This window comes from Felis catus, chromosome D4 (assembly GCF_018350175.1).
Source record: "Felis catus isolate Fca126 chromosome D4, F.catus_Fca126_mat1.0, whole genome shotgun sequence".
Lineage (NCBI taxonomy): Eukaryota > Metazoa > Chordata > Mammalia > Carnivora > Felidae > Felis > Felis catus.
This window is the reverse complement of record NC_058380.1, coordinates 66983972-67007607: the sequence shown is the minus strand read 5'-3', so window position 1 is coordinate 67007607 and position 23636 is coordinate 66983972. Positions and strand designations below refer to the sequence as shown.

At 37.7% G+C, this 23636-nt stretch overlaps 1 protein-coding gene across 3 annotated transcripts in view; it reads right to left on the bottom strand.

Annotated features, from left to right (window-relative positions):
• The window catches only part of TMEM38B (transmembrane protein 38B), a 51950-nt gene extending 29550 nt beyond the window's left edge, over nt 1-22400 (bottom strand). The window contains exons 1-3 of one of the 3 annotated variants that reach the window (XM_006939345.5): nt 21598-21741; nt 11971-12118; nt 9805-9961 (exon numbers count right to left, since the gene is read on the bottom strand). In XM_006939345.5, coding sequence (XP_006939407.3) covers nt 9805-9961; nt 11971-12118; nt 21598-21741 — 449 coding nt within the window. Of the gene's footprint in view, nt 1-9804; nt 9962-11970; nt 12119-21597; nt 21742-22156 lie in introns of those variants that run through there. The other 2 variants (XM_045042798.1, XM_023242537.2) reach the window with 2 other exon arrangements.
• Nucleotides 22401-23636: the final 1236 nt, after the last annotated feature.

The window sequence follows — 23636 nt, the reverse complement described above, 5'->3', positions numbered from 1 at the left end:
ATAGTCGATACTTGGAAGTTGAAGGAAATCAAACTGGGGCACAAAACCCAATACACAGAAAAATTACAAAATATTAATATCCCCAGAAGCAGTTTTCAAAAAGAAAAATCCTATAAAGGTATCTTCCAAACAATACTGTACTATGACATAACAAGTTATTGTTTCCCGTTGCCAGTAGATGGTGCTAATATCCACATGTGAGCACTGTGAGCTATTGTGCTAAATAAAGATGGCCTTTCCAATAAGGGCATTCACAGAATCCCGTAGCTTAGCTTGCTAGAGTTTGAAGTACATTCCAAACATCATTTCATCTCTCAAATTAAAATCAAATAAAGCAAACATTATAACATTTTTTCTCACTATTAAAACCTTAAAAAAGAAAACAGTAAAAAATACTGTCTTTAAACAAGTATCATTTTTTATATTTAAGAGTCTGAAAAGACAGAGATATTGCCTGTATTTCCAGAATCCAAAACAATAAGAGCCAACTAAAGACAGCCTAGATTTGAATCCTGGCCCCAACTACTAGATATCTGTGACACCTTGGGCAAGTGACTTAACCCATCTTGCCTCAGTTACATCATCTGAAAAATGAGAATAAAATTGTATCTCTCTCACAAGGTTCTTGTAAGGTTTAAAGGGGTAATATACAAAGCAATAAGAAAAGTGTCTAGGGCATAGTGAATACTACATCAGCAGCTGTTATTGTTTTACAGCCAATAACAATGCTCATTAGCAGAATAAAATATAAATATTCATAAATTATACAGCATGAGAAGGAATGAACGACCACATGAGTAAATACATGTAAATCTTAGTAACATAATGTTGAGTGAAAACAAAAAAACAAGTCCCAGAGAACTATATACAGTGCAATACCCCATTTTAAAATAGGGGCAAACACAAGTAAAACTAAAAACTTACTGTGTAGATAATCATATGTATGATACACTTTTTAGAAAAGTAAGATAAACACAAACATAGAGGTTATATGTAGGAAAAGTGCAGAGAAATGGGATAGGGGAAAAGAAATATACGTAAATTATTGGTAAAGTCCAGTTCTTAGGTTGGGTGCAATACAACAGAAATGTAAAATAATTAACTACCATGAGAAATGATTTGCCATTATCTAGCAGAGTTTAAGAATCACTTTCCCTGTAACTCAATAAATCTACTCTTAAGCAAATACCAAGAGAAAACCTTGCTCATGTGCCAGTAAGTACATACAAGAATGTTCTTGACAACACTGTAATGGGGGGGAAAAGACTGGAAACAAACCTCTGTCAACAGAGGAATAGATGAATAAACTATGACAGTTAATTCTAGTATGCTATACAGTGAAAATTAATAAATTACAACCATATACAATAAGATCGGATCTCAGGAACAGAGGCTGACCAAAAACAGCAAGTCACTAAAAAATACACACATATGGGGGCACCTGGGTGGCTCAGTCGGTTAAGCACCCGTCTTCAGCTCAGGTCATGATCTCACGGTTCGTGAGTTCAAGTCCCATGCAGAGCTCTCTGCTGTCAGCACAGAGCCTGCTTTGGATCCTCTGTACTCCTCTCTCTCTACACCTCACCTGTTTGTATGCTGTCTCTCTCTGTCAAAAATAAATATATTAAAAAGAATACAAACGTATAATTCCATATATAATACTTTCAAAAACTATAGTTTAGGGATACACACATATGCTAAAAGTACACAAAAAAGTAAAGGAATCATAACCACAAAATTAAGGCTAATGGTTACCTCTGAGAAAGGAAGAAAGGAAACGGGATCAGGCAGGTGTTGGGGGGTTGCATACAAGGGACATTAAAACTAACAGCAAGGGTTTGGGGAAGATGGTGACACCAGTGTCTGCACAGATTTCGAACTCTTCAAAACCCAACATAAAAACGGGGCAACTAGAAGGCAAAACCAAAATCCCATCTTCAACACTTAAAATAAAACTATGTGACAAGGTATCCCTTCAAATCCCAAAATGCAAATGGGCAGAGACAATTCACCAACACCCACAAGACCTATATTGTTTGGCAGAAAGAAGAATGCAGTAGGTGGCAACTAATGGACCCAAGAACAAAACAACTCTAAAATAGTTCATGAGTATTCACTAGAAAGCACAACAGGCCCATTTGGAAACAACAGCTGAAACTGGGAGATATTCTGGCATTCTCCAATACCAGGTGACACAAAGGATCCATAGTAAGAAGGTCTGAAGGGGATGAAGCAATTTAGTCCCCGTGAACTTGCAAAACTGATCCACCCAAGCTTTCCCCCAGAATAAGCCCCATGTGAAGAAAACACTGGTGTGGAATCAAAACTGAGCAATACAGAGCAAAAGAAGAAAGAGAAGGTTCAGACCAAACTGGGGAAGGGGAAAAGACAGAAAATCTCAGAAAGCAGGTCCTCATCTTTTGAACACTATAAAAACAACAGAAGCAGGAGATCTATGAAGTCAGAAAATGTTTCCTGAATTCCACCTTATCCTAAAAGTTTAAGAAACCTAATTCAACATAAAATGCCCAATGGAAAAGTATCAAGGTCAAATCACACACAAGTTTATTATAAGAAAGAAAAGCAGAATAAATCCCTATAGACAATGAAAGCACTCAGGAAAATGTGTCCACCAAACAGATCAAAACTGTAACCCACTATTTCAAAACAAGCTAAAGACATGAAGAAAACTGATACAACACATAAAAGAAAAACATCAGATTTAGAAAAAGTGAGAACTGAAGATATAATCCTTCGGGAAAAAAAATTTTTAAAGGAAAAGAAGGGGCGCCTGGGTGGTTCAGTCAGGCGTCCAACTTTGGCTCAGGGTCATGATCTCATAGTTTGCGAGTTTGAACCCCATGTTGGGCTCTGTGCTAACAGCTCAGAGCCTGGAGCCTGCTTCAGATTCTGTGTGTGTGTCTCTCTCTCTGCCCCTCCCCTGCTCACACTCTGTCTCTCTCCCTCTCAAAAATAAATAAACATTTAAAAAAAATTTCTTTTAAGGAAAAGAAATCACCTCATTAATGAAAACCAAACCAGAATGAAAACAAAGAGAAATAAATATAACACTACCTTCAAAGAAATAGAAAGGGAAAGGGAAAAACATTTTAAATTTAAAAAAAGATTTTAAAAGTCCACTGATTTAGAAAGACAAAGAGTCATATACCAATCATCGGAGTTCCTGAAGAAGAGTACAAATACTAAAACAAGTTTGCCAATTAAAAAAAATGTGTACTTACTATAAAGAACATACCACACACCCAAAAATACTGACTCAGAATGACCCACACCAAGACTTATTTTATTTAAATTATTAGGCTTTAATGGAAAAAAATCTTTTGGGCATCTAGAAAAAAAGAGTATATGACTTTTAAGGGAAAGAAAATTAAATGATCATCAGACTTTATCACATCAATGCTTTATGACACAAGAAAATAGAGTAACACTTTAAAATCCTCAAAGATACATAGTATGATCCAATTATTTTATATCCAGTAATACCTACTTTCAAGTACAAAAGAGACACCAGCATACAAAATTCAGTGATGAATCTCCTAGAGAATCAACTTCAAACAACCAAAATTACTAGAGAGACACAGACATAAGGACTGGTAAAAAGCATTAAACATACAATTAGCTGTAAAACTAAGACTGAATGAAGAGTAAGAAGGGAAGAGTAATAGCATGTAATAATTGTAACTATGACAATATAGAATAGTACATCTATTTTTAAAATGGGAATAGAGAAGTATATATGCAAAAATATATATATTTTCAGTAATCACATCACTGGTAGTATTAGTACCGTTACGCCAAAGTTATTGTGTATTATGTGTATAATACAGAGTAAAATCAATGAGTAACATTGGAGTATTCTAATTCTATTACGTCTTGTGCCCTCAAGAAACAAAATTCTTAGTGTGGGAGAAAGGAAATATATATGTAACAGAGAAAAGTTTAATAAAGGCTCTTGAATTTAAATTAGAAATATCAATATGAACTCGAGTAATTTTATCCTTATTTTTCTTAGCTCTGTCCACTGAGAAAGCTTAAAAACAGTAATCAATCCAATAACAATGACTATTTCTACTTCAAATTGTGGTCTTGAAATGCCATTTCTCACTAAGAGACACTAGAGCTCCTTAGAGAAATAAGTGATTCCAAAAGAAAAGTAGAAGATCAATCAACCTAATATTAAGTAGCAAGGAGCTAATCAGTCTGATGAGCCAATGTGAAGAAGCTCCCACCAGCCAAAGATGAAATAATCTAAGCCTCAATAATGACAACTACAATTTATTGAAACCTATGAAATACGCTTAAATCCATGAGTTCATAATTACCCAAAAAACAAAAAGCAAAAAAAACTAGTTACCTTTGGAGGATGACAGGGGACCAATTATCATGAAAACTGACAGATAAAGAATCAAGGATTTATCATGAATACTACAACTGAGTAACTAAATAATAGATTAGTGGGAAATATCTATTTATAATACTATTCCGTCTAATACACAAGAGGATAGAATTAGACTATTACCATTCTGCATTTCCCAATTACTTAAAATAGTCATTAAGTGTAAGAGGTCTAATGTCAACAAAAGAGAAAGCAAATCAAGTATTTTGGGCCTCTTATGATCTTGCCAAAGAGATCTAACCTAAATCAGATTTGTATTCTGGATCAATCTACCAATTTTCAGGAAACGCAGAGAATACAGGAATATAATGATCTGTACCATCAGTATGCAATCAGCACATTCCAGACTTTAGAAAACTCTGCATGCCAAATGGCATGGTTCTTCAAGAAATAAATTATAAGGGGAAAAAAAAAGGAATGGAGAGGGAATCTATAAAACAAAAGTGACTTAAGAGTCCTCAAATATTTTAACAGGCAAGACTAAATTATAGTGTCTATGGATGAAGATTTGGATGACAAAATTATAAAAATATACAAGGAAGTGATTACCATAAAAGTCAGGACAATGGTGTTCTATTGTAATGGTTATATAAGGTGGGAATATCATTGTGATTAGAACACACATAAGAGACTTCTAGAACGGACGGATAGCAAAGCCTTATTTCTTGACTTGGCTAGTGGTTTCAAGGTTATACTTTATAATAATTCATTAGGCCAAATATTTGTTTTTTGTGGTGTTGAAGTCAGACCCTGCCATTCACCAATTCTCTAAGCCTCAATTTCTTCCAATATAAAATTGGGATAATAAAAGATTCGAGGTTAACAAATAATTAAATATTATTCTATTAATTCACTATATAAAAATGCATTTCTTACTTTCCATTTCTAACACACCTTTTCATTTAATCCAAGAAAGCATACATTTATAGGCAAGTAATTTTTTTAAAGGTTTATATTTTTTTATTTTTATATTTTTTAAATTTTTTAAATGTTTTATTTATTTTTGAGAGAGATGGAGAGAGAGCAGGGGAGGGGCAGAGACAGGGAGACACAGAATCTAAAGCAGGCTCCAGGCTCTGAGCTGTCAGCACAGAGCTGGGACGAGGGACTTGAACTCATAAACCGTGAGAGCATGACCTGAGCCAAACTCAGATACTTAACCAAGTGAGCCACCCAGGTGCCCATGGGACATACATATATTTTTAATGATAGAATATTAAAGGAAAAGCATCTAAAGGGGGGGGGGGGCTTCACAGCATAAAGACCGAAGCCAGATGGCCCATGGAGACAGAAGGATTTCAAGACTCGTGACTTCACAATCTGTTGCCAGGTTAGCGGTTACTCCCTGCAAGAGCTATCAGAAGGTGTAAATCCAGGAGTGGCGAGCCCGGCATCACCAGGATCAATACTCTCCTACAACTGTAATCAGACTCCCCACAAATGTCAAGGTTTATTTATTTTTGAGACAGCACGAGCAGGGGAGGAGCAGAAACAGACATAGACAGACTCAAAAGCAGGCTCCAGGCTCTGAGCTGTCAACACAGAGTCCGATGTGGGGCTTGAACTCACAAACTGTGAGATCACGACCTGAGCTGAAGTTGGATGCTCAACCAACTGAGCCACCCAGGCACCCCAGACAAGTAAGTTTATTTCATTTAAGGGATCAAAAAATCAAGATCTGTACTTCCTTGCTACTCAATTACAGAAATGCCTTATAATATAACAATACACAGCAGTCCATTTCTTTAGCAATATATTTACTGAACCAAGAAAAGTAATTATCATATAGTTAACAAAACAAAGTCTCTGCTCTGAGAAGCTATTATTTTAGTGGAATGAGACAGACCAACATAAAAAGAAATAAACAGATAATATGTCAGATAATAATTAGTCTAAGGAGAAAAATAAAGAAGGATGATGTGGTTTAGTTAGTTAAGCATCTGACTTGTGCTCAGGTCATAACCTCATAGTTCGTGGATTCGAGCCTTACATTGGGCTTTGCACTGTGAGTGCAGAGTGTGCTTGGGATTCTCTCTCCCCCTCAAAATAAATAAATAATTTAGGAAGGAAGGAAGGAAGGAAGGAAGGAAGGAAGGAAGGAAGGAAGGAAGGAAGGAGGATGTGATAGTCAAGAGAGAGGAGGTGTTATTTCAGTCAGGGAAGCCTCTCTGAAAAAGAAAATATGAGCCTTCCAGGGAAATAGCATTACAAAGAGAAGACTGCAAGCACAAAGACACTGAGGTAGAAAAACACCTTGTGTTCAAGAAATGGCATAACCAATGTGGCTAGAACAGACTGAACAGGAGGACTGTGGAAAGATTACATCAGAAAGAATGAAAGAGAAGATTATAGAGTTTTATGGGCCATGGTAGTTTTAGATTTTGTTCTTTTTTTTTTCTTTGGTAGAGAGAAAGGGAGTGTGTGCAAGCAGGGAAAAGGGGCAGAGGGAGAGGAAAAGGGAGAGAAAGGGAGAGAAAGAGAGAAAGAGAGAGAATTTTAAGCAGACTCCATGCTTAGTGTAGTACTTAACACAGGGCTCCATCCCATGACCCTGGGATCATGACCTGAGCCAAAATCAAAAGTGGAACGCTCAACAAACTGAGCCACCCAGGTCCCCCAGATTTTATTCTTAATCGGATAAGAAACTACTGAGCATAAGAGTAATATGTTCTAACTTATTTTTAAATAATCATTTTGTCCATGCAAGAAAGAATGGTGGTTAGTACACAGGAGCAGAAGTGGAAGTGACAGTAAGAGTCAGATTCTGGATATCCTACTTTTTATATAGCTTTAACATCTTCACACATTAAAAAATTGTAATAAATGTTATGCCAATATCTTTTTAAAATATTGTTATAGAAATAAAAGTCCTTGAGAAAGCCTTTTAAAACATATAGCAAAATCCTCTAGGTCCATCCATGTTGTTGTAAATGACAATATCTCATTCTTTTTTACAGCTAATATTCTACTATATATATATGGCATATCTTCTTTATCCACCCATCTATGGATGGACACTTCAGTTGCTTCCACATCTTGGCTATTATAAAAAATGCTGCAATAAACATAAAAATGGATGTATCTTTTTGTTTTCTTTGGGTAAATATACCTGATAGTGGAATTGCTAGATCATATGGTAATTCTATTTTTAATTTTTTGAAGAACCTCCATACTGTTTTCCACAGTGGCTGCACCAATTTGCATTCCTACCAAAAGTGCATGAGGGTTCCTTTTTCTTCACATCCTTGCCAGCACTTGTTTCTTGTGTTTTTCATTTTAGACATTCTGACAGCATGAAATTGTATCTCATTATAGTTTTGATTTGCATTTCCCTGATAATTAGTGATGTTAAACATGGACCTAGGTGGTATAAAGCTAAATAAATAAGTCAGCCAAAGAAAGACAAATACATCACGGTTTCACTTATATGTAGAATTTAAGAAACAAAACAAAGGGGGGGGGGGGGGAAAGAGAGATAAACAGGGTACCTGGGTGGCTCAGTCCGTTAAGCATCTGACTTCGGTTCAGGTCATGATCTCACAATTTGTGAGTTTGAGTCCCACATCAGGTGAGCTTGAGCCCCGCTTCAGGTGAGTACAAGCCCTACTTTGGGTGAGCCCCACTTCTTTCTTTCCCCTCTCTCTCCCTCCCCCCCCCCAACCCTTGTGGGGCTCTCTCTCTGTCCCTCGCTCACTTGCACTCTCTCTCTCTCTCAAAAAAAAAAAAAAAAAAGGAGAACAAAAACACTCTTTAATACAGAGAACAAACTGCTGATTGCCAAATGGCAGGTGGTAGGGAGATGGGTGAAATAGGCGAATGGGATTAAGAGTACACTTATCTTAATGAGCAATGAATAATGTATAGAATTGTTGAAACATTATATTGTGCCCCTAAAATTAATATAACACTGTATGTTCACCGTACTTCAATTTAAAAAAAAAAAAGAAAAAAAAAAAAACCCATAGAAGTGAAAGCCTATACTTTAAGAGATGGTTAAACAAAATCTCTGAGATAGGGGCACCTGGCTGGCTCAGTTGGTAAAGCATGCAACTCCTGATGTCAGGGTCATGAGTTCGAGCCCCATGTTGGTGGCAGAGTTTACTTAAAAAAACAACAACAACAACAAAAAAAACCCAAATCTATGAGAACCAGTGGCTGTTAAATGTCAAGCCTCTAAAATCAAATTTCCTGGTTTTGATCCTAGCTCAATCACTTACTAAGTATGTAAATTTTAGCAAAGTTTCTCTATGCCCTAGTTTTCTCACTTGTCAAATGCAAAAAATAATGGCTACCTTATAGGACCCTTATGATTAAATATGAATATAAAGAATTTAGCTGATATATAGTGAACATCAGTAAATATTAGTTATGACATTTATCATTCTACTCCTACTTGTTTCCACTGCCACAGGTTCCCATTATTACTTCTTCCCATTGCTACTACTGTTTTATTTTTTAATTTTTTTAATGTTTATTTTTGAGAGAGAGAGAGCGCGCACATGAAGGGGAGAGGCAGAGAGAGAGGGAGACACAATCTGAAGTAGGCTCCAGGTTCTGAGCGGTCAGCACAGAGCCCAATGCAAGGCTTGAACCCACAAACTGTCACATCATGACCTGAGTCAAAAGCAGATACTTAAAGACTGACTCACCCAGGCACCTCACTACTATTTATAATGTTCCCTTTTATCACTGATTACATATTCATTTGAAATTTATCAAAATAAAAGTGAACTTTTAAGTGTTCCTAATATTATATATTTGATATGGCTTTTAGTTAAAAGTATAGTTTTCGCTTCAGATATAGCAAAACACTCTGATTTGTATTATACTTCTTTTTAGCTTGATGAATCAATCTTCTTAAAGATAACTGAATTTGGATTTGCAAGAATCCAAAGCAAATCCTGCTAACATTTTTTTCTTCAGAACTAAATTAAAAACAAAGTTAGTGTTAAGTCTCTTAAGACTCTGAAAAATTCAATAGGAATAAGACAAGAACAATGATTATATATGAATCATAATCACTTGGAACCTCTTGCGTAGTTGGTCACATTCTTGATTTTATCCTATTGTACATCTATGTGTTTGAGTTAGTTAGATAAACTGTTTGGGGCCAAATATTTGATGCCCTTTCATATCTGAAAAGCTTCCCCTAAAGATACATAAGACAATGGTAACAATACTTGCCTCTGGGAGAGGATAAAAGAGAAGGGTGAGAAAGAGACAAACTTTGTACTTAAAACCACTGGCTTTAATTTGGGTTCCTTCCTTTGTACATGCATTAACTTTTCAAGAACATAAAATATTTTTTAAAGAAAAAACTTTCACTTACTAATAATTTACAGAACAAAGTTTACAATGTCTCATAGTTCACCATAATGGCAGCTTACCAGATCGAAGATGCCAGTAATATATTAGTGTTGTTTGCAAGAAACCTCAACGGAGGCTCCGCAAGCAATACACAGGATAAAATTCCTCCACCAAAGCAATGGAGCATAGCAGTGAACCAGCTTGAAAGAGGATTCTTCCATGCCACTGCCACAGCTCCTGAAATGGTAAAGTAAAAATGCGGTCTGAGATAGTTGTATATTAAACAAATCCTGAGGTACCGGTGTCACTAAAGAAATAAACTTCTTAATTTCATAACTTTCAAAAACTTACTATTACTCATGGGTATGACAGTCACGATCATCATAAACTCTAAGCATTTTGTTATGACAGAGGTAATCTGAAGCACCTTTAAAATACTCTGTCCAGCTCCTACTACCAGTTTCCTAATCACACATTATTATAAACAATCTCCCTATCTACTCTTTCCTTTCATTCCCAGCCCTACTGTAGGTACTTCCAGTTCTATATCAAAGCAATATATTAAGAAAAATTTATCATCTTAAGCACTTTAGCAAATAAAAGCTGAAATAAATAATCTAAGCTTTTAACATGACTGGCTAGAAACAGAATAAAATAAACCTAGAGGTGAAAGGCTGATGAGGAACAGGTATACACATCATCTTAAAATGTCTCCTAACAAATAACTTATTAATTACAGAAGGAAATAATAACTTTAGAGTGGAGAAACCTTGCAGACATCACTGTAAACAAACAGTATAAGGTGACTCCCAAGATGATGCACTAAGAACACATCTCTGCTTCTACAGTATTTCTACAAAAATACATAACCTGAACTAATGCAATCAGACACACCCAAATTGAGGGCTCTTCTGGAAAAAATAAAAAAAAAACCAAAAAACTGGCCTAAATTTTAACAATGTTGAAGTCAAGAAATACCAAAAATAAGGCTGATGAAATGCTCCAGATTAAATAACATTAAAGAGACAACAACTAAATGCATGTGTATTCTAGATCACATCCTGGAATGGGAAACAATATTTATAAATGAACTTTGGGATAACTAATGAAATCAAAATATGGGCTGTGGCTTACATAAATAATAGTGTCATAGCACTGTTAAACTTTCTGAAAGGTTTTTTTTAATGTTTATTTTTGAGAGAGAGAGAGAGAGAGAGAGAAAGAGGGAGAGAGAGAGAGGAGGGGCAGAGAGAGAGAGGGAGACATAGTATCTGTAGCAGACTCCAGGCTTTGAGCTGTCAGCACAGAGTCCAACATGGGGCTCAAACCAATAAACAGTGAGATCATGACCTGAGCCGCAGTCGATGCTTAACCGACTGAGCCACCCAGGTGATCCAGCACTGTTAAACTTTCTGACTTTCATAACTAAACTGTGGTTTTTAATATTAACACACTTAAGTAATTTGAAGTAACTGGGCAAGTGCTTCCAATTTACATTCAAGTGGTTTTGAGAAAATAATACATATAAATAAAAACATTCAGAGAGAGAGATGCTAAAGTACAAACTTCTAGTTGTAAGATGAATAAGTTCTAGGGATCTAATGTATACCACAGCAACTATAGTTAATACTGCATTGTACACTTGAAACTTGTTAAGACAGTAGACCTTAAGTCACAACTAAAAAAAAAAAAAGTTTTTTAAGTTATTTAAATATTGTGAGATGATGGATGTACTAATTAACTTGACTGTGAAAATCATTTAACAATTCATATGCATATCAAACCATAAAATTGTACACTTTAAATATATACAATTTTGTCAACTGTACCTCAATAAAGCTGGCAAAAATTAAATAAATGGGGCAAAATGTAAGTGGTTGGTGAATCTGGGTAAAGTGCTTTACATGCACTTATATGACAAAAAGAAAACCATATGTATACAAACAATACGTACAATAAAAAATAATTTACGGGGGGAAACAGAAAACCATATATTTCTATTAGTACATATACATGCAACTAATACATAAAATAAGGTCTGCAAGAACATATAACCAAAATACTCACTGTTGTTATCTTAGGAAAAGGCCCATTTATGCAAAAACAAACAACAAAAACAAAACTACACAAATGTATACGTTGAGTTCAGTAGGGTAACATCATCATACTTGAATTAACATGGAAATCACCCATATGTGCTCAGGAAAAATAAAAGGAGAAAATAAAAGTCAATTAGTGCAACCCACCATTCCACATAACAAAATGTGCCCAGGAGTGCAAATGAGTTGGCAGATGGGCATTTTCTGTGCTGTACACATCCTGTGAAGTGAAGTGATGCCAAGGTTTTATGATATGCAACTGGTGATAACTCAAGAAATGGTGACCTGTTCCAATCTGGAAGAAAAATCAGTTATGAGAAATGTACTAAAAGGCAGGACATCAATCTTCAGTGTAGCAATTTCCTCTAAACCTAAGAATTTTCAAGAATTATTTTAATGCATGATCATGCTATCTTTACAGCCAAACCCTATGTCAGATGTAATACTACTATGTCTCTAATATGTACATATAATCTTCCTGGATATGTGTATCGGCACTAGTGCCCCACACAGTGGTAAGCGATTATAACATTGGTCAGTCAGCCTAATAAATGAGTATAATCTTATCGTTTGGTCAGTGGTCACTAGGTTCCATACTGCATCATCTTCACATTAAAAAGCAATATAGACTGCTTAAGAGTATGGACTCTAGAGTGTAATTGCTCAGGTATAAATCCTGGCACCAGCACTTAATCTTTGTGTGAACTCAACAAGTTGTTTTCCTATATCTTGAAAAAAAATACACACACACACACACACACACACACACACACACAAGAAAGAGGAAAAGAAATAAAGTAATCTACATCACAGGGTTGCTGTAAGGATCCACTAAGGATCAACTACAAGTGAGTACTTTTAAATCACTTAGAACAGGGGTCTGGCACATAGTAAGCAATAAGTATTAGCTTATCGCTATTACCACATAAGTAAAAATAAAAGCCAAATTGCCCTTTCCTTTCTACTTTTCCCATTCCATCATACTACTATCTTGAGAGGTGACAACTTCCAGACTTCTTTTTTTCCTATGCTAATTTACAGACACACCACTTTCCCCCTTACTCTTAACTCTCTCCCAACCCTACTGTGTGTGTGTGTGTGTGTGTGTGTGTGTGTGTGTGTGTGTGTGTATGTCCCTATTTCTCTCACAGGCATACCCTGTGAGCTCTAGCAACACATTCTGGAAATGGGAGTTCTAACTGCAAGAAAGCTGTAACAAAGCTAAACAAGCCCATCATAGCACAGTCACTAATGAAGATCACATTCCAAGGTAATTAATTACTTCTGATAAACATACAATAAGGAATACTCACTGCTATCTGTCCTCTGTTTTCCTTATATTATTCTAATGAAGATTTAGCACTACCTACATCCATCTGATACCACTCACTGGCTTAGCCAAATTCAAATATATTCAGGTTTTCCTTTGACCATTGCAACAATCCGAATCAAATGTACTAAATGCTTTCACACAAATGATTCATTCATGTAATATTCATTTCTGATTAAGTCTGTCAAAATAACTTTCCTGTTTCCTCAACTGTCATATTTTATTCTTTCCTCTTAAGACATATCACATTCTAGATTGTTTATGTTAGCTCCATTATAAAGTTCTTACCTGTTAAAATTCTAAGAGACTTTAGTGCAGAGTAGGTACCCTATAAATGTTTACTGTATGACAGAAAAATGTATGTGAAACATTTCAAGAGTTCAAGTATTATGATTTTACTACCATTAATTTCCCTTTGTATTGTCATAAGTCAAAGAAGCAGCTGAAACACCAGTTTTGACCAGTTTCATGACCTCTTTGTAGGAACACTAAACCCTCTTGGCTTAAGTTTCAACTTTCATTAAATGAGAATAATTCATAACTTAAAAGGATTTAAAATAAGAAAATATAGATCAAAACACATGTTTACTACCTAGTACATTGGCAGACACTTGCTGATTTATCTGCTGAATGGACTGATCACTACCAGCAGAGAAAGTAAGCAAAATGCAGCCTTTGGGCTGCTTTTATTCTCTGAGCCCAAGGTATAATTTTTTGAGTTCTTATTGAAAGGCTGAAAAGAAAATGACATACCACAACCCTTAAAAAAGTACTTATATCCCTAAGAGACTTAAATCAGGAAAACTAAGATTTCATTAGAGCAAAACAGAAAGGAGAAGAACAGAATTGAAGAGTCTCCCTCAGATCAGTCTTTTTTGCCTCATTTTCAAAATTATGTCAATTAGAAAAATTTCTCATTCAAATAGCCCTTTAATTTTTTTAAATGTTTATTTATTTTTGACAGAGAGGAGAGAGAGAGAGAGAGAGAGAGAGAGAGAGAGAGAGAGAGAGAGAGCAAGCGAGCATGAATGGGGGAGGGACAGAGAGAGAGGGAGATACTGAATCCGAAACAGGCTCCAGGCTCTGAGCTGTCAGCAGAGCCCAACAAGGGACTTGAACTCACAGATGGCGAGATCATGACCTGAGCCAAAGTCGGACATTCAACCAACTGAGCCACCCAGGCACCTCTCAAATAGCCATTTCTATAAAGTTCTCTTGCGTACACACACTATGGACACACATTTTAAGTATGAGACAATCTTACAACAAATTTCTTTTTTTTTTTTAATTTTTTAAATGTTTTTATTTTTGAGAAGGAAAGACAGAGCATGAACAGGGGAGGAACAGAGAGAGAGAGACACAGAACCTGAAGCAGGCTCCAGGCTCTGAGCTGTCAGCACAGAGCCCAATGTGGGGCTCAAATCCACCAGCCATGAGATCTTGACCTGAGCCAAAGTCGGATGCTTAACCAACTGAGCCGCCCAGGTGCCCCTCTTATGACAAATTTCTTTAGGTGTTATGTTCATTTGTGTATGTTATTTCAGTACCAGAATTAGTTTATTGTAAACTTAAACTGTGAAAATACAGAAGTTAACCAGAAACAGCTTGTGTATCTTTAGAACATATAAGTAATTTTCAGTAGGAGAAAAATAATAGGTTATCTGTAATTTCTTCTCAGTTAAAAAAATTTTTTAATGTTTATTATTGAGAGACAGAGAGAAACAGAGCACAAGCATGAGAGGGGCAGAGAGAAGAGGAGACACAGAATCTGAAGCAGGTTCCAGGCTCTGAGCTGTCAGCACAGAGCCCGATGCAGGGCTCAAACCCACAAACAGGGAGATTATGACCTGAGCCAAAGTTGGACACCAAATGACCGAGCCACCCAGGTGCCCCAGTTTCTTCTCAGTTTTAAAACAAAGATGTATTCTTTTAGCTAAGAAACAAGCTGTGTTAACTAGGATATGTTATTTTATTTTTAACATGTTGACACTGAAAGGACAAAAACATTTTCTGTTCTACCTTAAGATGTTTGTGATATGCTATCAATAGAATTATTTTCCCCAAAACTTAGCAAAATTTGTCACATTGAGACCTGACTCTAATTCAAAGTATATCAGTTTTGAAGCACTCATAATCACTTACGGGCTTTAAAATCAAAATACTTTTCATCATGAAATGAAAGCTAGAAAATAAAGGCGCCTGGGTAGCTCAGTCGGTTGAGTGTCCAAATTCAGCTCAGGTCATGATCTCGCGGTCTGGGAGTTTGAGCCCCGCGTGGGGCTCCGTGCTGACAGCTTGGAGCCTGGAGCCTACTTCTGATTCTGTGTCTCCCTCTCTCTCTGCCCCTCCCCTCTTGTGCTCTGTCTATCAAAAATAAATAAACATTAAAAAAAATTTTTTTTAAAAAAAGCTAGAAAATAAAGTCATGTTCTACTTTCAGTTTTGGATCAAGTCTGAATCATAGTGGGCCAAGTAAATCCATAGACTCACCTTGTAGTTCTTTAATGTATAACTATGACATAGCTGGCAACTGACACAATCCCCATATTAATCCTCTGATCCAGGAGTAAGGATCATTATGGTAGAAACATTCAAGTAGAAGCCCCTAGAGTTTCTTCCCTTCATCAAGGTATTTAAAAAAAATTTTTTTTAACATTTATTATTGAGAGACCGAGAGAGACAGAGCATGAGCATGGGAGGGGCAGAGAGGAGGAGACACAGAATCTGAAGCAGGCTCCAGGCTCTGAGCTGTCAGCACAGAGCCCAACTCGGGGCTCGAACTCATGGACTGCAAGATCATGACCTGAGTGGAAGTCAGACGCTTAACCAACTGAGCCACCCAGGCAGCCCATATTTTTAAAAAGCAGTACTACAGAGGGGCGCCTGGGTGGCTCAGTCAGTTAAGAGTCCCGACTCTTGGTTTCTGCTCAGGTCATGATCTCATGGTTTATGAGTTCAAGCCCCACGTCGGACTCCACAGAGTCAGATGGATTCTCTCTCACTCTCTCTCTCTCTTTCTCTGCCCCTCCCCTGCTTCTGCTCTCTCTCTCTCAAAATAAATAAATAAACTTAAAAAAAAAGGCAATACCACAAACATGGTTGCCCTAATCAAAAACATCAAAGATGAAAACGTGGTGACAGCTATCACATCCCATTTAACTTGTCTATTTGGTCTATACATAAGCACACGGATCTTGGAGAATGACTGTGGATTATCATAAATGTAGACAGGTAGTGACTCCAGTTGCAAGTGGTATTCAAGATGCAGTATTTTTACTGGAACAAATCAACATAATCCCTATAACCTGGTAAGCAAGTCTTTTTTCTCCATATTAATTTGCAAAGAATCCCAGAAACATTTTGCTTTTATCTGGCTAGGTAAACAGTATATTATCACAGTCTTGCCTCAGGTCTATGTCAACTCTCCTGCTCTCCAACAAAGTCCAGAAATTTTGATCATGTTGAGAATCCACATAACATCACACTGGCCCACTATATTGATGACATTATACAGACTGGATCTATGGGCAGGAAATAGCCAATAGTTTAAATATCTTAATATAACATATGCAAAACAGAAGGTAGGAAGTTAAACTCCATTGCTAGGATTCTGTACTAGTCAGAGTCCAGTCAGGAAAGAGAAAATACACAGTTATTTTAACAGAGAGAATTTACTATAAAGACATAATTATAAAATTGTTAACTAGATTGTTGAAAATGTAAAAAGTAAATACTATAGTATCACAGAGGTATCAACTAGAAAAAGTAGTTTACTGCTGCTGGGGAAACAAAGGATTAAAATTATTAAAACATAGAAGCTTGAACAAAGATCTCTTTAGAGCTAAAACTGAGACTCCTAAGAAGGGAACACCACTCAGCTGGTGTTCTAGTCCAGCCTACTCACTGCACAGATAAAATACTGGGTTTTAAGTTCTTATCCCAAGCTACTGACAGAGTTTTAACACAGGTCTCCTGATTTTATGAGCTCTTTCTACCACACCACACTCTGGCCTATAATTTATGTTAGGTCAATCAAATATTCTTTCACTTAAAAATTATTAAAAATATTTAAGTAAGACTCTTTAAACTAATAGAAGTAAATTATAAACTGTCATTTCTGAAACATGCTTTTTCCATCCCACACTGGGCAGAACATATTTTGGCTTTGTAAAGCATAACATAACAAAAAGGGCTTTTGGAGTATCATGAATGTTCTATTTTTATCTGGATGCTGATTAAATAGATGTGTTCATTTTGGAAATTCATTGAGCTGTACATTTATGATTTTTGTACTTTTCTGTATGTTTTTATGTGTGGATTCATAAAGATAGCAAAACAATGTTGCCACCTTTACAGAATCCTTAGAACTGACAAATTCTTGATACATGAATCCTTTCATCTCCCACAAATTAGAAGAAGGAACACTAATAAGCTTTATTCCTGTATTTAATTCCTGAAAGCAAAGGAAAACCTCATTGGTGATAAGGAAATGACAGAAATCATGGGAGAAAATAACCATGTCAAATGAAAGGTTATTAAGAAATTGCTAAATATTGAGAAACCAGAAACATTGAATGGACCTGCAAAAAGAGAGCACAGAATATTTGAGAACTTTGGAATTAGCTGAAGAACTAGCTCCATAATTTATTAACCTATGTGACTTAAATAAAGTTATTTTATTCCTGTAAGTGTATTCCTCATCTGTAAAATGAGTTCAATAATACCTACCTTAAAAGGATGTTTGAGGATTACAATCAAGATACTAAAATGCTTTTGCATGTATCTGAAATGAATATTATGATCGTATAGGAAGGTAGTGCAACCTTATGTGACACTATCAAAAAAAAAAAAAAAAGACGACGACGACAACAGCACAGTTGAGTTCCTTTAGGGCTACAAGAGCATCTTTCATCTTGGTGTCCTCAACATCTAAAATACTGCCTGATATGCAGTGGAGTTTCAGTGAATATTTACTTAACTGAACTCCCTGTGATTTGAGAGAGATGAGCAAAACAGCAGTAGGAGAATTAAGAGTAAAATAAAAGATTTTGTGTGTAAAAATCAAGTACAAATAATTGTAGATTAAATTTTCACAAAGTCTTACAGAAAAGAGTAACTGGGAATGAATGTATGATTGAAGAAATGTGTTTATTTTAATGAAGATTTAAATAAGAAAAGAGACTGAGAAGGCAGATTAAAAATGTAAGAGAAGAAGGGCACCTGGGTGGCTCAGTCGGTTGAGTGTCCAACTTTGGCTCAGGTCATGATCTCAAGGCTTGTGAGTTCGAACCCTGCCTCCGGGTCTGTGATGACAGCTCAGAGCCTGAAGCCTGCTTTGGATTCTGGATCTCCCATTCTCTGTCTCTCCCCCACTCACACTCTGTCTCTCTCAAAAATATATAAACGCTAAAAAAATTTTTTTTTAATGTAAGATAAGAGAAATAAAATTTCTGCTAAATGGTTTCTGACTAAGAGCCATCACAGCACCATTTTCAAACTTCTAATAAAATACCCAGGAAAATGGAAAACAACCAAAATCTATCCTACTAGCAAAACTTAAAACTATAGATAATCAGATACCAGGGATTAGGAAGAACTAAAATTTAATTATTTGACAAACGGAGGTATATTAAATTTTAAAAATCCAATTTACTAAATACCCTGATGTCTTTGCTTGAAGCACAAGTCACATGGAAAAGGAGAGGAGAACCATCAACCTTCCTTGGGTTTGAAGGCCTACAACCTGAACCAAACAAAAAAGGGATGCTATCCTTATCCACACCACAGAAAGAAAAAGTTAATCCCCTTTACCCTCTTGTCTCCACTAGCATTTTAAAAGATCTAGGTAGAGACATAAAAGATGTAAATGGTAGGAAAGTGAGGAGTGAGGTATTAGCAGTGGTAGAGTACATCCCAAAAAGTCAAGAGTCTGAAGAAGTAACATATTCGAGAAAATAAAGATAAGAAGAATCCTGGTACTACATAGGTGAATTGCAGTTTTATTGTACCATAGGTCTGAGTTCTAGAGAATCAGGCAATAAGGGATAAAAAAGGTTTCCAATTAAGTAAAAATTTATATGAAGTATTGGCAAATCAAAATCCCTAATGAATTAAAATAATACCTCAAACAAGTACAGTTTATTCCAAGAATGTAAGGATGATTCATTCTTTTAAGTTTTTATTTTTATTTATTTATTTTTAGTAATCTCTACACCCAAATGGGGCTTGAACTCACAACCCTGAGATCAAGTCGCACACTCTTCTAAGTCAACCAGCCAGGCACCCCAATTCATCATTTAAAAAAATGTATTACAATTCAAATCAGAAAAAAAAAAAATGATCAGCTCAATAAGTGGAAATACAAATTGTCAATAAACTTGAGAAGCACAAACTCAGTAACCATGAGAGATGCAAATGAAAACTATTTTCCTGATCATCAGAATGACAACATATTTTAAAAAATGGTAATAGTGAATAATGCGGAAGATACAGGCAGTCTAACACACTTCTGGTAAATGCTTAAATAGAAGCACTCCTTTGTATGAATTCTATCATTTTTACCTGTTTACAAGTACTGGTACTGGAATATAAAATATTTTGGGGGTGCCTGGGTGGTCCAACTCTTGATTTCAGCTCAGGTCATGGTCTCACCGGTTTGTGAGTTAGAGCCCTGTGTCGGGCTCTGTGCTGACAGTGCGGGGCCTGTTTGGGATCCTCCCTCTCCCTCTCTCTGCCCCTCCCCTATTCGCTCTGTCTCTCTCTCAAAAATAAAAATAAACTTTGGAGCCGGTGAATGGCTGAGGGAGAGCTGACCACAAACAAGCAAGAAGGAATCTGGGGTGGGTGATCAAACTGTATCTTGACAATGGTGGTAGGTACATATCTGTGCTTATCCAAAATCATAGAATTTTATATTTAAAAGCATAAGTATAATATACGTAATTTAAACCTTTAAAAAGTCAGACTTGAGGGACGCCTGGTTGGCTCAGTCAGTGAAGCGGCTGACTTTGGCTCAGGTCATGACCTCATGGTTTGTGGGTTCGAGCCCTGCATTGGGCTCTGTGCTGACACTTCAAAGGCTGGAGCCTATTTCGGGTTCTGTGTCTCCCTGTCTCTGCTCCTCCCCCGCTTGCACTGTCTCTCTCAAAAATAAATAAACACTAAAAAAAATTTTTAATGGGGTGTCTGGGTGGCTCAGTCAGTTAAGCATCCAACTTCGGCTCAAGTCATGATCTTACAGTTCATGAGTTCGAGCCCCATGTCAGGCTCTGTGCTGACAGCTCAGAGCCTGGAGCCTGCTTCAGATTCTGTGTGTGTCTCTCTCTCTGCCCCTCCCCCCAACCCCCTCCCCCACGCGCGCCCTTCCCCCCCACCCCCTCCCCCACCCGCGCACATGCAGACACAATACACTCTCTCTCTCTTTCAAAAATAAATAAAAAAAATTTTAAGTAAGACTTGAAAAAAATTCTTCAAGACCTCAAAGAGCTTTTATTTATGTGAGTTACAGGATTGTTAACTGAGAAAATTCTACAGTACTTATGTACTCATTTTAAAAATAATAAATGTACATGTTAACATAAAGTATGTACTCTTTATGAAAAATAACTGTTTTCCAAAGCAAAAAACATTTAGTGAGAAAAGTCACACTGTTTTATAGGTTAGCAAATCCCTTTTAATGTCTGGCCTCAAATAGAAAACAGCTGGACTCTCATATCTGCTTCTGGATTCAATCTGCTAGAGTATCGCTGGTCATGTAGCCTCTGGAAAACCCCACTGTACACTTGTGAGAAAAATAGTATAACAAAGACAAAGAACATCTGCGTGTTGTTATGAAAACGATTTTGATCTGGAAGTGTGAGGAACCCCAGGGTTCCTGGACCACACTTTGAGGTGATTTAGCCTACACGAGAAAATTTCAACTCGTGGATGTGACATAATAATATAATTCTTTTCAAATCAAGGAAACCGTTTCTTATGCAGGCTATCTGTCCTGATTTAATGCAATATTCACCAGGTCAAAACCTCTAACGAACAATGATTCTGACTGAGCTACATCAAGGCAAATGAGGAATATTTCTGAGACCAAACAGTTTTAAAAACCACACACAGACAACAGTAGTCCGTAGAAGGTACAGCATCACCTCAAGCCCTCACTCATGAACTCTACAGGACCAGGCAGCATGAGCAGGCAGAAAGGAGAAAAAGAAGATAAATGCCTGACCACAAAGAAAGAAGAGATCCATACAACGAAAAGGCCGGTAGAATGGCTGCAAGAGTAAAGCAATATAGGAGCAAACATCTCCTGAATGTAAAATACAAGAAAGGAAATACTGCTCCTTGATCGTATAGACTTCAAAAAAGACTCAAAATCCTGTATTAAGACAATACCCCCAGGCTACAGAGAGTGAAACTATGCGAAATGACTCTGGTACGAGGTCACTCACACGACGGAAAATGGGAATCCACTCTCTTCCAGCAATCACTTTGTCCAGCAAGATGACAGAGCGCGGCGTTAAGGGGAATACTGGTGTGCCTGCCCGAGGCCCTTTAAGTGTCGATACAACTTTCATGACTGCGGAACAGTCCATTAACTACTCATTATCCCAAGCGACCAAGTGCCACACGCTGTTTCAGGGAGCTCCGTCCCCAGGTGACTTTTAAATACCGTACTTTCCAAGGAGATGGCGGCACCGCCGAGAGACCTCACACATCCTGGGCGGACGCAAGTAGTGCCCGGGCTCCCAAATGCGGCAGCGGCGGCCCTGTCACCCGCCCCCGGCGCGGCGTTGCGGACCCTACGTCGCGCCTCCTTTGACGAGTACCGGGGTCACCACCCTTCCCGGCCTCAGTTTCCCCATCTGCGCTCGAGGGGTCAGGCGGATCGGCTCTCGCCTCCCCTCCAGCGCGGCTATAGGACTCTGGGACAGCGGCAGCTCGGCCGTTCAGCCGTCCTCTTCGCGAGAGGTACCCTGAGGGGGCCGGTCTGAGACTCCCCGCACTCACCCGGCTGACGCTTCAGCGCCATCACAGACACCAGGTAGTGAGCGATGTCAAAAAAGGGAAACATAGACGTGCGAGAAAAGGCAAGGGTCAGCTCATCCCACGGAGAGTCCATGACGACGACGGACCCCGGCAGCCGAAGCAAACCCGGCGACGGGTTCCTGCCGGGCGCGGCGAGGGGTGGGGGGAGGGGGCCGCCGCAGACGCGCGCCCTCCCGCGCGACCAGGAGGAGCCTGCGCGTGCGCCCTGGGACCCGGCGCCGACGCGCTTTGGGGCGGAGCCGCGTGTCCTGGGAGCGAGCGAGCGGGTGGGCGGGGCGAGCAGCTTCCCGTCTGCTCCTGCGGGGCAGGGCCTGGTTTTCCGAGTAGGGAAGGGTCTGGCTCCGTCGTGCTGGGGGGTGTGCCAGATCCAGCAGAATAGGCAGATGAATGTAACATACATAATGAATTAAAAAATACATGACTCATGTTAACATTTAGCACATTTATTCTTTTAAATAAATAAATAAAATTAAATAAAAATTAAAATTAAATAAAATTCTTTTATTCACCCTTTTTAATACAAAGTTCTCTTATTTTTTAGAAATATGTGCAGTCGGAAGGGGAGACGTTGAGAATCAGATTAATTTATCTAAATTGGTATTCACCTAACATTTCTCAAGCGACTATAATGTGCAAGTCACAACGTGATTTAGTGGAGATACAAAAAAGAATACAATAATACCCTGCCCTCAGTAAGCTTGTGTTTTCTCAAGAGAGATTTAAAAAACATTTTTTAAGGACACAATTTGTACAAAGCTGCTAGGTAGAACTATCGGTGCCACGCTAGGGCAGTTCTGACAAAAGGACGACTATTTCAGGGAAGTGATAAGGTGTACTGACCTTTAAAGGCTAGAGGAAAGACAGACGGAGGTATTTTGGCGAGACTACAAAGTGAGAAATGAGGTTGGAAAAGAACTCCTTGAACAGCATACCATAAACTATGCGGTTTGGCTTCAGAGTCTAAGCTCTAGATCACCACATTATGCTCAGACAAATCAGAGCCAGAATCCAGTCTCTTAACTGTTACACTAAACTGGATTTTTCCCTTTTTGATGGAGGTGAGGGGTAATGTGCAATCAGCCAACACGTTTAGGAATAGATTGGTGAGAAAAGACTAGGGACAGGGAACACCAAAGGTAGTTTCGTCCAAGTAAAAGGTAGTAGAGGCTGAGGACAAGAGGAGAAGGGACCTAGATGGGAAAGATGCAATAGAAGCAGAATAACCTGGATGTCAACTCACCTGTTCAAAGAAGGATATGGGGAGTGGGTGAGTAGGAGGATTATGGTTACATTCACAGAAATAGGAAACAAGAAGGAGGAGCAGGTTTGGGTAAGAAAAACACAAGTTTAGTTTGGCACATTTTTTATTTGACGTGTCCAACAGATCATGCTGGCACCAGAAAATTAGAAATACATAATGAGCTGCTAGATAGATGAGAGC